The sequence below is a fragment of the Mytilus trossulus genome, chromosome 9 (assembly GCF_036588685.1).
Source record: "Mytilus trossulus isolate FHL-02 chromosome 9, PNRI_Mtr1.1.1.hap1, whole genome shotgun sequence".
NCBI classification, from domain to species: Eukaryota; Metazoa; Mollusca; class Bivalvia; order Mytilida; family Mytilidae; genus Mytilus; species Mytilus trossulus.
The window spans coordinates 53138319-53157761 of record NC_086381.1 but is presented as its reverse complement, the minus strand read 5'-3'; the positions used below and the strand labels follow the sequence as shown (position 1 = coordinate 53157761).

The 19443-nt window shown below is 32.6% G+C and overlaps 1 protein-coding gene across 5 annotated transcripts in view; it reads right to left on the bottom strand.

The window, feature by feature from the left end:
* LOC134683114 (myelin regulatory factor-like) overlaps window positions 1–19443 on the bottom strand; it is a 93654-nt gene that overhangs the window by 63387 nt on the left and 10824 nt on the right. For all 5 annotated transcript variants that reach the window (XM_063542200.1, XM_063542201.1, XM_063542203.1 and 2 more), the window contains exon 2: window positions 12100–12178. In XM_063542200.1, coding sequence (XP_063398270.1) covers window positions 12100–12178 — 79 coding nt within the window. The remainder of the gene's footprint in view (window positions 1–12099; window positions 12179–19443) is intronic.

The window sequence follows — 19443 nt, the reverse complement described above, 5'->3', positions numbered from 1 at the left end:
TAACGCCCCATAATCTACTGTCTGAATATCTAAGGGAGCTGTATCAACACACCCCATAATCTACTGTCTTAAAATCTAAGGGAGCTGTATCAACAACATAAAGGCCCCATAATCTACTGTCTGAATATCTAAGGGAGCTGTATCAACAACCTAACGCCCCATAATCTACTGTCTGAATATCTAAGGGAGCTGTATCTTCACGCCCCATAATCTACTGTCTGAAAATCTAAGGGAGCTGTATCAACAACATAAAGGCCCCATAATCTACTGTCTGAATATCTAAGGGAGCTGTATCAACAACATAAACGCCCCATAATCTACTGTCTGAAAATCTAAGGGAGCTGTATCAACACACCCCATAATCTACTGTCTGAAAATCTAAGGGAGCTGTATCAACACACCCCATAATCTACTGTCTGAAAATCTAAGGTAGCTGTATCTACACGCCCCATAATCTACTGTCTGAAAATCTAAGGGAGCTGTATCTACAACATAAACGCCCCATAATCTACTGTCTGAAAATCTAAGGGAGCTGTATCTACAACATAAAGGCCCCATAATCTACTGTCTGAAAATCTAAGGGAGCTGTATCAACAACCTAACGCCCCATAATCTACTGTCTGAATATCTAAGGGAGCTGTATCAACAACATAACGCCCCATAATCTACTTTCTGAATATCTAAGGGAGCTGTATCAACAACATAAACGCCCCATGATCTATTGTCTGAAAATCTAAGGGAGCTGTATCAACAACATAAACGCCCCATAATCTACTGTCTGAAAATCTAAGGGAGCTGTATCAACAACATAAACGCCCCATAATCTACTGTCTGAAAATCTAAGGGAGCTGTATCAACACACCCCATAATTTACTGTCTTAAAATCTAAGGGAGCTGTATCAACAACATAAACGCCCCATAATCTACTGTCTGAAAATCTAAGGGAGCTGTATCTACACGCCCCATAATCTTCTGTCTGAAAATCTAAGGGAGCTGTATCTACAACATAAACGCCCCATAATTTACTGTCTGAAAATCTAAGGGAGCTGTATCAACAACATAAACGCCCCATAATCTACTGTCTGAATATCTAAGGGAGCTGTATCAACAACATAAACGCCCCAAAATCTACTGTCTGAAAATCTAAGGGAGCTGTATCAACACACCCCATAATCTACTGTCTGAATATCTAAGGGAGCTGTATCAACAACCTAACGCCCCATAATCTACTGTCTGAATATCTAAGGGAGCTGTATCTTCACGCCCCATAATCTACTGTCTGAAAATCTAAGGGAGCTGTATCAACAACATAAAGGCCCCATAATCTACTGTCTGAATATCTAAGGGAGCTGTATCAACAACATAAACGCCCCATAATCTACTGTCTGAAAATCTAAGGGAGCTGTATCAACACACCCCATAATCTACTGTCTGAAAATCTAAGGGAGCTGTATCAACACACCCCATAATCTACTGTCTGAAAATCTAAGGTAGCTGTATCTACACGCCCCATAATCTACTGTCTGAAAATCTAAGGGAGCTGTATCTACAACATAAACGCCCCATAATCTACTGTCTGAAAATCTAAGGGAGCTGTATCTACAACATAAAGGCCCCATAATCTACTGTCTGAAAATCTAAGGGAGCTGTATCAACAACCTAACGCCCCATAATCTACTGTCTGAATATCTAAGGGAGCTGTATCAACAACATAACGCCCCATAATCTACTTTCTGAATATCTAAGGGAGCTGTATCAACAACATAAACGCCCCATGATCTATTGTCTGAAAATCTAAGGGAGCTGTATCAACAACATAAACGCCCCATAATCTACTGTCTGAAAATCTAAGGGAGCTGTATCAACAACATAAACGCCCCATAATCTACTGTCTGAAAATCTAAGGGAGCTGTATCAACACACCCCATAATTTACTGTCTTAAAATCTAAGGGAGCTGTATCAACAACATAAACGCCCCATAATCTACTGTCTGAAAATCTAAGGGAGCTGTATCTACACGCCCCATAATCTTCTGTCTGAAAATCTAAGGGAGCTGTATCTACAACATAAACGCCCCATAATTTACTGTCTGAAAATCTAAGGGAGCTGTATCAACAACATAAACGCCCCATAATCTACTGTCTGAATATCTAAGGGAGCTGTATCAACAACATAAACGCCCCAAAATCTACTGTCTGAAAATCTAAGGGAGCTGTATCAACACACCCCATAATCTACTGTCTGAAAATCTAAGGGAGCTGTATCAACACACCCCATAATCTACTGTCATAAAATCTAAGGGAGCTGTATCAACAACCTAACACCCCATAATCTACTGTCTGAATATCTAAGGGAGCTGTATCAACACACCCCATAATCTACTGTCTTAAAATCTAAGGGAGCTGTATCAACAACATAAACGCCCCATAATCTACTGTCTGAATATCTAAGGGAGCTGTATCAACAACATAACGCCCCATAATCTACTTTCTGAATATCTAAGGGAGCTGTATCAACAACATAAAGGCCCCATAATCTACTGTCTGAAAATCTAAGGGAGCTGTATCAACACACCCCATAATCTACTGTCTTAAAATCTAAGGGAGCTGTATCAACAACATAAAGGCCCCATAATCTACTGTCTGAATATCTAAGGGAGCTGTATCAACAACATAAACGCCCCATAATCTACTGTCTGAATATCTAAGGGAGCTGTATCATCAACATAAAGGCCCCATAATCTACTGTCTGAATATCTAAGGGAGCTGTATCAACAACATAACGCCCCATAATCTACTTTCTGAATATCTAAGGGAGCTGTATCAACAACATAAACGGTACACATTTTTCTGCACCAGATGCTTATTTTGATAATTAATGTGATTAAGTTTGTATAAGAAATCCTTGATGCAATACTCCAGGCCAGAATATTTGAAACCAAAAGCTAAATAAATGGATGAAGAGAACATATTAACCAAAAATGACAAAAAAAACATAGCCAAAGCCAGCGAAGCTTCAACTGGGTCAAACAATTGGTCAAACAATAGATACTATAATCTACACACAAATAGCCTTCTGATGAGATAAATATCTTATCCATGTACTTTAACTAAATCAAAGATGATCAATCAAACATAGATTATGTAAGATGTTCATACCTGCATTCAGGTAATAATGATTTACACATTTGTTGTAAAAATTGCTATATCTTCCTGAATTCTAAATACTTTTGTGTCTAGATATTTGCAAAAGTGCTCTCGCACTTAACCATTGACAACATAACTTTAATATTTATATTAAGATTCATTACCACTCTGGAAGTGAGGTTCATAAATTATACCAGATACACAATTATTAGTCACCATACTTTCTTTATTGTTTTAAAAGCACTTAACTTTGTTAATTTAAGACTTGAAAATAATCATAGCCAAAAATTGAGTTGAAGAAAACTATATTTAAAAAGCAAATAAGTAAAATAAGAGGGAACAAGCTGAAATGACATTATCAGCAATCCAAGTTAATGGGGTCAGACTAAACTTGTCATTATGGAAATGTATGACTTTAATACAATACTATACACCAATGGCTAAATTGTAGAATACAAACCTACCCAAATAACTAAACATTAACCAATAAACCATGCCAATGAGGTCAAAAAAAGATAAATTCTGCCAGACAGACATGTACACCTTCCAATCATTCTACATACTTCATGTTTTTAGCATATTGCATACCATTATAGAAGTATCTGATAAACAGACTTTACCATGAAAAAATAATATTGACTTTTGAATTTTGAAAATGAGGTCAAGGTCAGATGATATACCAGACAGACATGTTTTCTCTACAATCATTACATACACCAAATACAGTTGACCTAATGCCAATAGTACATGCTCGAGAAACAGACCTTACCATGATAACTTAACACTGACCAATCACCTCTCTAAATTTTTATCCCATTTTGATACCATTTCCCTATTAGTTTTCAATTTTTCAACCTTTTCCTCTTTCAACTGTATATCCCTCTCTTACTCTTTTTTTTCGCTCTTTCTATCAACCATTTTCACCAAATCTCAGGCACGGATCCAGAGGGGGTGGGGGGTGGGGGGGGGGGGGATTCCAGGGGTTAGAACCCCCTTTTTTTTGGATGATCAATGCATTTGAATGGGGACATGTAATTGGAACCCCCCCCCCTTTTTGTCCTGGGTTAGGAACCCCCCTTTTTTTAAATGGCTGGATCCGCCCCTGAATCTGTCCTCAAAACACAAATTCAAAATGTTTCTGCTGCATTACTGGCTGTTATTGATGAAGAAATATTACCAGATATTAGAACTGACAGGTAAATGAATGCTAATTTTTTGTTTTGTGGTATACAATTGACCTGGTATACATTTTTACAGTGTGAATATGTCTTTGATGTTACATTATAAATGATCCTTATCGTGCATTAGGTGCAAAACAACTGGCATTTGCATGAAAAACTTCATGTACTAATACATGTCATACTATCTTTTCTATTTAAGGAAAATGCAGATATTTGAAGTTTTAATGGATACGAATTACCTTATAACTAGGTCTTAGCAAAAATCTAATGTTTTTATAGTAACTAATAGGGCAATACCACATGTCAGTGACAGTGCAGAATTTTCAGATATATCTTAAGTTTGCACGACTACTACTACAAGGTTATAAGGTCTGCTATTTACTTAGTATGCACCATAGAAATTTAAATATTTTCCTGTAGCTATTAGGTCATTAATACCACAAGTCAATGCAGATATCTGAATCTGAATAAATAATCAGGTGGGCCTCTAGTACAGAGCTACCTGTATCCTGTATCATGAAAAATCAAGAAAAGTCACTGTACATTTCACTGACATCTAGTTCTTATTTTTTTTCCATCAACAGTAATTCTCTTGACTTACTTTTGAAAATGATTTAATTTTAGCGTTGTAAATCTGGAGACAATTTACTGCTGTCGATCTGATATATCCTTTAAAGATCAAGGTTATTCAAAATAAAACTATTAAAACAATAAAACATGCATTTGAAGTTTCTAAATGTACATGAAGAATTTTAAAATCATATTTAAAGTATAATAAATTTAGTTTAACGATGACTCTTCACCTTTTTGTATTTTATCGGTCATAAAAAACATCGGTGACAAGTGGTATCGAACATGCAAATAAGGTTAATTAGTATGCAAGAGCTAGATAAAACCACACATTAAAACTACATGTAAGGTTGACAATCATAAATTAATGGTTCATATAAGTATTATATATAGGAATGAACTGACCTTGTACGACAAGAACAATTTTATAGAGACAGACCACCACAAGGAAGGAATAAGTAGTTCATGTTTCTACTACTGGTCATAATACTTTTTGTTTACATACAAGTACTAAACTGCATGTTCTTTATAGTAATGCATTTATAAGTCCATCCAATTTGTGTTGTTTTACATTTATCATTACTATACATGTATATGAAGTCCCAAATTTTCTATGAACCTTGTCATGCAACCCAAAACATATGTTTATTTCAGTGTTCCCCTTTATTTTGACATTGGTTACAGACTGGGCAAAATCCCATATCAAAGATTTAGCTTTAATGCCTCTTATAATAGACCAATTCTCCACTTTTCTAATTCCTTTTTTAAATCAAAAAGATAACATCATTTAGTGTTAGGGTTATACGACTTTTTCAGCATAGACCGATAAGAAAGACACTTGCATCCAAACAGTTCAGTGAAGCAACACTGAGTTAGTGAGTATCAAACGAAATTACTTGTCCTACATAAACATTAAATGAGGCCTTTTATATCTCTGACTAGTTATATGTGGTATGAACTTTGCTCATTGTTGAAGGCTGTAAGGTGACCTTTAGTTGTTAATTTGACTGTCATTTATATTGGTCTCTTGATTGTGAAGAGTTATGTCTCATTGGCACATACCACATCTTCCTTTTTATATTAAACCAAAAGTTTTTTTGGAGTTGCCTCGACCTGAATAATTTCTGCTCCACAAGTAAAGACCCATGAGAAGGCTCTTTTTTCTGCATCTTCTTGCATAGTTGAATACACAAGGTCAACTATTGGGTTTAATGTTATTGGTTTGAGCTTAGATATAGGATAACTGATATGGATTAATTAGACAATAAGAATCATTGAGCACTCTTTAATCAGCCTTCTGTTATTCTAACACTTCAATTTTTACTTTGAATGTACAGGTGGATTCTACTGTAAACATATAAGGAAAACTGATATTCATGTTAAAACATCAGACTTATAATAATTGGGCATGAATTACCACCTACAATAAGCATTATTTCACACCGCTCATAGCAGTTTTTTCTGTACTTGTTTGGAAAAATAGGGCAACTATTGATTAAGTGACAGAAACGTTTACAAATTTACAAGTAATTGCATGTAATTCAAAATTCTTAGTTAAGAATACAAAATGTGCATGGGAGCACCACAACAAGCCTGTCAATGTTTTCAAAACTTGTATTCAACATTATCAATAATTTTCATAACTATATGAATTCAAATCAATAATATTAAATTTTTCATTGTCAATTTCTCAAATGAAAAATTGCAAGACTTGGACTTTGATCTAATAAGGACTAGTTTTTTTTGTCTCCAATATTAGACCAGGTATAATAATATACCAAATGATTTATATGTCCTCTCCAATAAATCATGGTTACCACATTAAACAACTATCAAACTACACTTAAACTCTACTGAACTATTCAACATCAAAACAATCGGTAAGAAGTCATAATCGTAATCATACGTCCACTCGTTATAAAGTGGTCACGGTTTTTCTATAAACAAATAAGATCCCACCATTGGTAACATTGAAAAGTCTGATATTTAAGCTTTTATAGAGATTTTGAAGGTAAAACATGTAAATCTTAATACTTTGTCACTAAATAACGGTAATAAATTTATCACTCTCTAGATTTACCTTGTAATGTTATCTTTATCAACATTGACAACAAATTAAAAGGGATACATTTTTAATGAAGTGACATAACAAATGCTCATCTTTTTGCATTTATTACATTTCCTAGTATAAAAATCCTCTATAAAAGGACAGTAAATCCATCACTGGCAAGTTAACACATAATAAAACAGCTGTTACTTATTAATGGACACTTTTTATAGTCTAATGAAACTATGAAGACCAAAAACATACTGGGTATAACACTAGATAGAACTAGATGTATTAGTGAAGTCACTTTTTTGTTATTGAAAGAAATGAATGATTATCTGTTCTTGATAAATAAACAACAGAAAAATCCCAGTATAAATACCCATAAATTCAACATATATCTTCTACCCAGTGGAGATCCAGGGGTGCAGGGTTCTGGCCCAAGACCACAATTAATGACCCCACTTTTCGTTGTTCACGAATATAGTTCCCTTTAATTATAGTGTATTTTTTCTTTATTTTTTTTCTTTCCCTTTCTCATTCATTTCTTAGCTTTTCTGGGGTGGGAATGAAAGAAGAGAGCTGAAATAAACTTTTGGATGTTTTATTTTAACTGATTTTAATAAGGAAAGAGTGATTAGGCCAGGTGCAAAAAGGTTATATTTACACTTTTCGGAACATCTCTTGACTTGCCTATAGGGGTATGGATGTGTATTAGCCAAATTTGTATGATGTAAACATGCAATTTTTCTGAAAATTGCATATGTTTTGGGACTTGAACTGTACATTACTCACACAAAAAATCAGACAAAAGGAACAGTTCAATTTTTTTTAATGCGACAAAACGTTATAAAGAAATGATAGTAGAATTAATTGTGGTCTCAGGCCTTCTGTGGGTTTTTACCCCCCTTTTTTGGATAATCAATGCTTTAGAATGGGGACATGGTTTGACCCCCCTTTTATCCTGGATTTTGAACACACATTGAAAATGAGAAAATAATTATCTTTTTCAGCTGTCAAATGCAAGTTGTAACAGGGGCAGTCTTATTCCCACCAGTTTTCTAAAGGGGGTTCAAAATTTATATCATACTTTATGTAAATGCCAACCCATCAAGTTTGTCTCAACTTCATTCCGACATTTGACAAATCATTCACATATATCACTGCACCTGCACTGAAATATAACCTTTATATCATTATGCTGTGAACAAATTTATAACTTTATTCAGCCCAAACCCCAAAAGTAGATATTACTATTTTTTTTTCAATTGTAACCTTTTCATACTTTTTTCTAAACTATGAAAAGTTAAAAAAGCAGAAAATCATGGAAACCCAAACTACACTTATTTGAATATGAAAGAACTCTAAGATATCTTAATTCAGACGTAAAATTGAGTTTGTCAGAATGTTAACATATCACTATGTAAAAGAAACTCAATAACCTTAATGCGAACTTAAACCCTCCTTGCTTTAACAGTAACCTACAGCTGATACACTGGAATGGATCATGCAAACATCAGAGCTCTGCAATGACAATAAGTTGCTGTCAGTAACAAATATTACAGCTTTTCCAGGACAATTTGATTGTAAATATATTAATTTTTTATCCTCTGAATAACTAATAAAAAATCAATGTATTATTGCAATCATTCTTGGTAGACAAGTCCCAGTTACATTTTTATTTCATTATTAATAAATTACCTTATTCTCAAAAAACTTAAAATCAGTGAGGTTGGCTTTAAATTTTAGTTTAAACAATCAATAAATGAAACAATTACAAAATGACAACAGTATATATATACAGACCAACAACTGATTAAAACAACTAAGCCCATAAAGGACAACCAAATTTTGGCACTAATTTTAATATGTAAATCAAAATGCAAAAAATGTCACCACATCTTTGAATCTTATGATAAAATTATAAAACAAACAGAAAGAAAACATCATTTGGTCTCTGGTAGATAAGTTGTCACATTGGCAATCACTGAATCATACAATATTTTTTTAATATTACTGTAAACAGTTTCCAAAGACTATATAACAGTCTATCACTCTATATAATGATATGCAAAATTACTCATCTACATATATAAGTATATGATGGTATACTGTTGTCTGTCGCTAACTTGTAATGTATGAGTATACTATCATAAAAATGTCATTGGATCCAAGTCCTAACTATCACAAACTTTGTAACCCCTCGTGTCTATTTGTATCTAAATGTCCTCCTAAAATTACACAGTCATTTCAGTTTTGGCGACCAAGCCACTCAAAAATAAAATAGAACTATAGTGTCCTGTCTTACTAACAAGTTTTGAATATTCATAAATTAGGAAATTCTTACATAATGATGCATATTGGTGGTTCCTAACCATAAAAAAAAACCTACCAAAAACCAAAAATTATTTTAAATTCTGGAGAAAAAAAAATGTATGTATGTAAACTAATTCAATGAAGGGTTAGTTAGTTCATACTGAAATATCAGTGAAAGTACCCTTAACCTAAGCCAGATGCATTAACCCTCCATTAGATGGGTTGTAGACTGCATGTTAAATTTTTAATCAATTTTTTAGAATTCAAATGCCTTTCCAGATTCACATAATTTCTTGTTCAAAGCTTTGATACAATGTTTTTGCTACTTCGTATCTTCACATCCTATACTAGTAGATGTTTATCAAATTAAAAAAATTAAAAACATCTTTTCAATCCTAAATTCGTTTTAATCCCTATTTTCTAAAATGTCCAGTCATCGGATTCCTGAAGACACATGTCTGTTTGTTCAATGTATATATGTAAATAACCAAAGGGTACCTGCAGTTTACAAGGATAATGAACCAGAGATATATGCCTGTCAGACCGAGATCTTTTTTTAATTATAAACCTTGGATGCAGTCCCAGTCTGGATGCAAGCCAATTATAATTTGATAGATATAAGATGTACCTGTAAGGTATTTTTAATCAATCATTAATTACGTTGTATGATTAGCTCCTTTTTATGCATGAAAAGATCCAACATTAATTGCCAGACAGATACAATTGTCTATGGCTGCATAAGGCATGTATAGTAATTTACATTATAATCAAATTCATCAAAAATATTATGCATCCTGTTTACAAATTGTAAGTGATCAGAATATAGTCTCCTGAAAGGAAATTAGCAGACATACAGATATCCATGTCTTGCCCAAAATACTGGTTCCAGGTTGTCAGCTACAAGGATTGCTCAATACAGAACTGTAACCAGTATTCTAGTATTATGAAATGGCCCACTGATGTTAGATAGGAATATATGTTTTTGTAATTGCTTCTCGTTTTTTGCTTCCCTCACTACTCCCTACTAGTACTACTTGGAACCATCTAGTAAATGTCTCTTATCAGTCCATTTTGTAATTTTGTTTGGTTGCTTACCATAGCGGGATCCAGGGGGTGACCTGGGCCCTTTGTGGAAAAAATTTGGTTGATAATACAGGGAATCACAGAAGCATGACTGGAGTGGGCCCCTCCTTAGGTTCACCCCAATTTTCATGGTAGGGTTCATGTTCAGTTTTCTATGTAAAGTGTTGTAATTGTTGTTTGTTTTTTCATTGTTTTTCTTTTGGCAAATGCATTGCATTGTTTGTTTTTCCTTTTGACTTACAATAAGATTTTGACTTGAACAGTTTAATTGTGTCTGTTTAGTTCTCTTATTGTTTTCAGTCCCTGTAATGATTCTTATCTTGCAATTTGTAGTTCATGAACTCAATAGAAAACTGGTGGTAGTATGTTTCATCAGTATTCTCATAACACAAAAATCTTTTAGAAAGTTTTTGATTTAAATAAATAAGAGGGGACATCTCTAAAAAGGTATACAAAAAGGAAGTGAACATCATTTGTTTATTTTCAGTAAAATTAAGCTCTTTGTACATTCCTGAAATGTCTTCTGTCCCATCCTCCACGCCAATGGGGTTAAATCTTACCCAAGCCATAAGTACCATAAAGGAATAGCACCTTTACATAAGTGTTATATCTTTTTACCAAAATGTTTGTATAAATCACCTTCATTATAGAAGCCAAATCAATATTCTAAATTACATGGTTTAAAAGGGATAATTGATTTAATATTTATTTAAACATTGTTCATTCATTTGTATTAAGTTGTCTGACACACCATCATAATATTGACATAAAATATTTAAATCATTCACATCTTAAATCAACATTTTGATTGAACATTCTTAATAATATGACTCAGTCATTCAATTTTTGAAATCAAAACAAAATTACATAAAAAAGAACAAGAATTAAAAATATTTTGTACTAAACTTTGAACCTCTTATCGACTCTACTGGCAAATTGGTATTTTTCAAGTTTTATAGAAGTTTTTACGAAAGTCTATTTTAACAGCAACTTAAACGTTCAAGGAAATATCAAATTTAAACCTCACCTATTTTAAACATTTAAAAGATGGTTAATACTTTAGTATACATTTATGGAATATGATAATATCCTTAACCATGTTAACTTTTAAGAAGATTGCGACCCTCTTAAAGATAACAGAAGCAAAACATTTGGTGTTCCAAAATTATGTAATATAATTACACCAGGATAGCATTAACAGACCAAGTTTTCCCACTTTATATATGTTTAAATTCAGTAATATCATATCCTGTCTTTTGAAACAGGGTAAATTTTCAGATTAACAGTTTAAAATTTGAACACCAGAAATATAATTAAAAATTTAGGACCATTTTTTTTCCTTCCTCAATGTCAAGATGACCAGTTCAAATGAATATTTCATTTCAAACTAGGAGGCACAAGGCAAAATAATGTATTTTCTTTGTTAAAAAATATGAGATTGACTTTCTAAATTTTGTATAAATTTTTCCCATTAGTACAATTATTCCTCATACTAAGAAGGGATTTCTTGCTATCATATTTTCATAACAACACATGAACAATGAATTGCAATGGTCAACATCATTCAGGTTGTGGTATGGCAGAAATATGGAGGGTCATATGTGTCATTTGGAGAGGGTTGGCAGCAAATGGGTATAAGCCACTCATTTCTATCACAGTTTACACTGGGTCCTTCAAGCATATCCACAATGGTCTCAAAATTTGAACACAAGTTTGAATTTGTGTAATGATTTTGAAATTGAATCTCAGACTTACGTTTTTTCATTCTGTAAATACTGATCTAGTAAATCTATGTCCAAATAATCACTAACATTGTCATAACCCAGATTTCTACCTGAAATTAGAAAATAAAAGTTCAAAGTTATTGATACTTTATTAGAATTATGCATGCACATATGAAATGAGATTTTGGGTGCATACATTAGTTTGACAGAATCAAGATAATACACATTATCAAAGACATCCAGAGTGAAATGTCAACATATTGTCCTATGCACACGTTGAGTTCAAAGTTACACAGCTTTGTGATTGAAACTGAACAAAGAAATAAAAGAAGGGTAGAAACCATGGTTTGAATGAAAAGTGAGTCTGGTGAATAAAAACATAGACTATTGTCAATTTGCAATACATTGTATAACTAAGTCATTGCAATGTAACTAGACAATCATAATGTATCCAGACTATTGCAATGAAACTAGACTATTGTCAATTTGCAATACATTGTATAACTAAGTAAATGCAATGTATCCAGACTATTACAATGTATCCAAACTATTGCAATGTAACTAGACTATTGTCAATTTGCAATACATTGTATAACTAAGTAAATGCAATGTAACTAGACTTTTGCAATGTATCCAGACTATTGCAATGTAACTAGACTATTGTCAATTTGCAATACATTGTATAACTAAGTAAATGCAATGTAACAAGGCTATTGCAATGTATCCAGACTATTTGAAAGGAACTAGACTATTTGAAAGGAACTAAGCTATTGCAATGTAACTAGACTATTGCAATGTAACTAGACTGTTGCAAATGTAACTAGACTATTGCAATGTAACTAAGCTATTGCAATGTAACTAGACTATTGCAATGTAACTAAGCTATTGCAATGTAACTAAGCTATTGCAATGTAACTAGACTATTGCAATGTAACTAAGCTATTACAATGTAACTAGACTATTGCAATGTAACTAAGCTATTGCAAATGTAACTAGACTATCGCAATGTAACTAGACTATTGCAATTTAACTAGACTATTGCAATGTAACAAGGCTATTGCAATTTAACTAGACTATTGCAATGTAACTAGACTATTGCATTACAAAACAACTAGTTACATTGCAATATACTAGTAACTGTCATGTTGTACTATAATTAGATTTTTTATATTGTTTTTTTTTTGTGTTTTAATGCCACTTTTTAGCACCAGTTTTGGGCTATTATAACTAGACTATTGCAACTTGACTACATCATTAGCCATTACGAGTCATAATTGAGCATTTTTAATAATGCTACAAAAATTTCTGAAAAACTCTTGAGGATTGTTGTTATTGAATTCAATAAGACAATAACCTTGTTAGACTGAAAGATGAGCACGTTCAGACTATGTAATACAAATAACATTACTAACAAGATGTACATCCATAAAATACATACAATATTACATAAATTCCTTGTCCTAGACAGTAAACCTTGTACTGTATGCCATCGGAAACCATGCATATAAATCAATCTAATTGTTTTTAATTTAGTAATAGTGATGATTTAAGACTATTCTTAGCTTACACTTGGCATGACCAGATGACTAGTTATATTTACAACAAAAGACTGATTGATAAAAAGGATAGAACAATGCTCAAGTTGGTGTCCACTTCCGAATCTTACTGGCATTGAATATTGTCCATTTACAAAAAAAAGTCTGTACAAAAGTACATAAATAAATACCTCCTTCAAATCTTTCTAATATAAGGTGTTTTCTCTTTTAGAAACTATGATTTCAGCAAAAGCATGTTAATAATCTGCAAATATAATTCCCAATGTAAAAGGGTAGACTACAGCAAGTCCTGATTATTAGTAGTGTATGTGTAAACTGGTATTATATTGACAAATCTTGGTCCTGTTTTTTTAATGTATTGAATGACTGGGCAGATGGTACAATATCAGTTGTGGTGTTAAAATAAACTGTTTTTTTTTTTAGATTGTACATAAACATGATAAAAGTAAAAACACAAACATACTAAACTCCGAGGAAAATTCAAAAAGGAAAATCAAAAATCAAAAGGCAAAATCAAAAGTCCAAACACATCAAATGAACATGATGAATAAAGTACCATTTGTATTAGTAGAAATTCTTGAGGTTTAACATTCAGCTAATCTTCAGTTATTCACAATTATGGTAAGTAGATTTAAGTAAATTTGAAAGTGAAGGTTCACCCCTTGAATCAATTTTTGTTTCTCTATGTACAGAGCGTAGAATGGCATAATTGTATTGCAGCTGGTAAAGTTAGACCATCAAGCATGTAAAGCTGGCCTAGGCATAATTGTATTGCAGCTGGTAAAGTTAGACCATCAAGCATGTAAAGCTGGCCTAGGCATAATTGTATTGCAGCTGGTAAAGTTAGACCATCAAGCATGTAAAGCTGGCCTAGGCATAATTGTATTGCAGCTGGTAAAGTTAGACCATCAAGCATGTAAAGCTGGCCTAGGCATAATTGTATTGCAGCAGACTAAGCAAGCATGTCAAACTGGCCTAGTAGCTGGAAGCATACGTGCATACATACACAGTGTAATGTCAAAGTAATAAATGACATGAAATCTAACATCATCAACAACACTAACTTGACAGGGTCACAACAGAACCTGAAGGAACAGGATATAAACCAGGAAATAGGAACACCAAATATATGACAATATAAACAGAACACATAAAATATCTGACAAGAACATTTATATACAGTTAAACCTGCTATTAAGGTCACCTTTTATTAAACGTAAACCTATTTTTGTGGGTAATCATCCTCTTGGCCTACTTAATAATTATACCTACAGTGGCATATTAGTCTATTCATTCTGAACCTCAATTTCAAGGTTTAATCTCTCATATGAGGTCGTGAGGGTCAGTTTCATCTGGTCCAGAGGATGACCTTTATATATAGGTTTCACTGTAATGTATACATTTGTACACAGATGATAGTCAAACTAATTACAGGTGTTGAAATTCATAATAATTAAAAATATACGCATTGGAAAGGTGTCACATGTTGATACCGATTGTTTATGCCAGTACACTCCTGGGTCATACTTGTACCAAACTAAGATACACTATCTATCATACTGTACAAAGTTTATATTTACACATATATCACAACAATATTATAATATCTTAATTTTACTGAAAAATTTGTGATTTTAAATTCAAAATAATAATGAAATGCTCTGATTCATGCAATTTTTTTTATAGGTTTTTAGGTTCACATGAAGCATCTGATTACAGTCTACATGTATCATAACAATACTATAAAATTTCAAATTTCTGCTTTTCTGAAATTTTAAAGTTGACAATAAGTGCGAGCCAGATAAAATTTAAAGTTGAGTGTAGTGCGAGCCAGATAAAATTTTAAAGTTGACAGTAGTGCGAGCCAGATAAAATTTTAAAGTTGACAGTAGTGCGAGCCAGATAATATATCAAACTTGACTGTAGTGCGAGCCATCTTATATCTTGTATTTCTGTCAGTAACTGGTAGTGTCAGCAGCAATCTTTATGATATTAATCTAATGTCAGATAATCTGCATTCTCCTAGTTGTTTATTACCAAATATTATGTTTTCTGCGAGTAATTTGTTAGCAGCAGTGTTTATTTCAGCTCACACATATGTCCAATTATGAATGGTCTGCTCTTCTATCACTGAAGATAATATTACCAGGTATTCTGTATCTCTACCAGTTATAATTGTCATCAGAAGTGTTTTTGTCAGCTCACTTTTTTTCTCTTAGCTGTCCCTCTTTTGCTGATGGTCATTTTGCCAGACATCTTGCATGGTTGACAGTATAATGCCAGCAACCCTGTTTATGTCAGCTGTGTTCCTCTAGTTGTAATCGTCTGTATCTCTTTCTATTAAAGTTGTTTTGCCACACATATTGTATTCCTGTCAGATTTGTCATGAACAGAGTTTATAGATGCATGTCAGCTCATTTGCATTCTCCTAGCTGTATAATAATAATGTCTGGCCCTATATAATTTAAGCTAATTTTGTCACTTCAATTTTGTTCTCTTAGCTGTAATGGTTTATACCTCTTTCAATGGAGGTCATTTTGTAAGACATCTTGTATTCTTGTCAGGATAATGCCAGCAACAGTGTTTCTTTCAGCTCATTTGCTGTTCACCTGAAACAATTTTCCTCCTTTTCACAGAACAATGTTTGATTGAAAGGTGCATTGGTTAAATACAGTAGACAAACATATTACATGCATATATTAAGGATTATATCATGTCAAAGTCAAAGAAAAATACCCTTTTTGAACTAAACTAACCTTCTGAGCATCTGAGTATGATAGTGAATGTTCTAGGTTCTAGTTAAGAAATAATTCCTTCATGAATTATTTCGATTTTAATAGGACAAATACAGTATTTTTATAGGTTGAAGCGTATGAAATTACGGTAAAATGTTTGGCTGTTCCCATTTCCTCCTCTGCATCGCTATTCATTTTAGATAAGTTTAAAAACTACGAGCAAGATAAATATTTGTTGTTTCATAAAAATATATAATAAAAGTTTAGCTACCTGAATGAATATATTTCAAATTATAACGATGGAAATAACGTTAAATTAAGCAGTAAGTTTGTGCGCATGTGTCAAACATATTTTGTGCTCATTAAAACACAACTTTGTTTACAAAGCATAATCATATTAGAATTTATATTTTCTCCTATGGGTGAGGTTTGCAATGTATTTTCAAGCCCTTATTAACTAAATGGGCCTATTTTTTCATCCAGAGAATCTAGTTTCTAAATCGCCAAATGTGAAGTAATTTAACATCTCTGTTATTCTGGGTGGTGAAGTCATTTGATGTCGGACTTGATATTTGGTATTTCCTTTTAACAAACTGGACAAAAACTAACCTTGGACATGTATCCTATTTATGTGTGATAACTGAAATTTGATAAAGAGAGTATACAATTATATTATGATAAAATTAATTTAATTTGATCAGGTCATTAACATGTAGCATCAATTTCAGATAAGACAGTTATCACACATTCAATTACTGATGAAACAAGAATGTGTGCATAGTACACGGATGCCCCACTCACACTATAATTTTCCATGTTCAGTGGACCATGAAATTTGGGTCAAAACTTTAATTTGGAATTAAAATTAGAAAGATCATATCATAGGGAACATGTGTACTAAGTTTCAAGTAGATGTGACTTTATCTTCATCAAAAACTACCTTGACCGAAAACTTTAACCTGCAGTGGGACGAACGAACGGACGGACGAACGGAGGCACAGACCAGAAAACATAATGCCCCTCTACTATCATAGATGGGGCATAAAAATAAAAAGTAAGACCAACATGTCTCCTAAAAAATGAGAAAAATGCATGCATGTTATCAAAAATAAAAATTCAACTTTTGAAACTTAAGTTATGATGTGTCCAATTTAATGCTACTGCATGTTTGATATGAAATTTCATTTTCTTCATAATAATCTTATTATCATTTATTTTAGATAGGCAAGTACCATAATAAGTTAGCTACAGTCAAAATGCCTGTATGAATGTTTGTAACACTGTAGTTCAAGCTTCATTCTACTGTTTTAAAGAGCTTGTAAGAGGGGAGATAACTCTTGCAAATGTCATAACGTAAACACAACTAGAGGCTCATAACTTAGTGCACTTAAACTCTATCAGCTATTTCAAATGGATGAAAAGGAAAGTGCAGGGGCGGATCCAGCTATTTTAAAAAGGGGGTTGGGGGTACTAACCCAGGACAAAGGGGGGGTTCCAATGCATTGATCGTCCAAAAAAGGGGGGGGTTCCAACCCCCGGACCCCCCCTCTGGATCTGCACCTGAAAGTGTTTTATATGTATAATAATAAGCTGCGACATTCATACTGTCATATGACCGTAGCCTCATTGTGATTTGAAATAAAGATAAGTATTAAAAACACTTTTGATTTGTCAAAATGTCTGTATGAGTGTTGTGTCATGAATCTATACACCATATACCTTATCTTCATTGCTATGATAAAATCAGATAAATTAAATAAACAAGCTACTAACATGGTTCAAAAAGAAGAACTGCAAGTGTAATATTTTTCCCCAATGATACACCCACTATTAGTATTCAGTAAACCGGAAGATGATGAGCGCTGGATGTAAAAATGCATCACACAGTATACCATGAATTCTAATATGAAGCTAAATAATACTAAATTACAGGAAGCTACGATAAGAAGTTCCTAAGAAAATGACAATGCTTCTTAGAAGACTTAAAACAAGAACAAACCACATGAACTTAATTTCACCAACATTTTCTTGTGACATAATCCTTTCACTCTCTAAAGACTCTTAATTCATGTAATAGACATCTTCTAACAGTATAAGAAATAGAATAGAAAAAAAGATTATAATTTATAAAAATGTTTACTAATTCACCTTGTGTTGTTCTAAACAAGCTGTGCTAATGTTATCTAAAACATGTAGATTATATAAAAATATTTAAGTTACCATCCTTAGTATATAAATCAACAAACATTAATTAATTGTTTTTACATATAAAAAATCTTAAGATACCTATATAACTGCCTATTAAGTGTGAATTAGTGATGTAATAACTAAATGTAAGCAAATTATCCCTACTTAATCTTTGACATAAAAGTATATTTCAAAATAACATTTGCTGTTATCAATGTGTGTATCGAGTCAACGGAACTACGAAATATCAAAAGTATCAAATGTATTAAAAGTAGTTTTCAAGTGTCTTTCATAAAACAAAACGTCAACAACTAAAATGAGATATAATATTGACCCCTAACATTATAACATTGACCTCAAACATTAAGACTAAAGTAAATGTATGAATGAAAAAAAAAATCAATTGAGGAAGTTATGTAATAAAGTTGTAGAAACAAAAGTAGTTATAATATAATATGTATTAAAAAAAAGTTAAAAGAAACCACAGCGACATATATATTTGTATTTTATATAATGTAGGTTTACTATGAAGAGGACAATGATCTCATTTAGCATGTTGAGTAAATAAAAAGGATGATTTGACTGAAACTTAACTTTGGTTCTCAAAAATAGGTTGAATTGAACTTAAACTTGAGACTCAAAGGAGGCTGACTTAGTCACTTGTCAAAACTTTGCTCATATAGTTAAAGAGAGTATAACTCTATAAGCGAAACAAGATTAACTTCTAATGAACATTTCTGCAAGTTCTGATTTCTCTTCACTAGTTTCACTTCTTATTCTAATCTTCATATTCTTGAAATTAAAACTAAAATCCAATGATTTCCCTTCCTATTTGGAACTATTGTCTAGTACAGATAAAACATTTAACAAATTAAATACTAAACCTATATAGCTAGG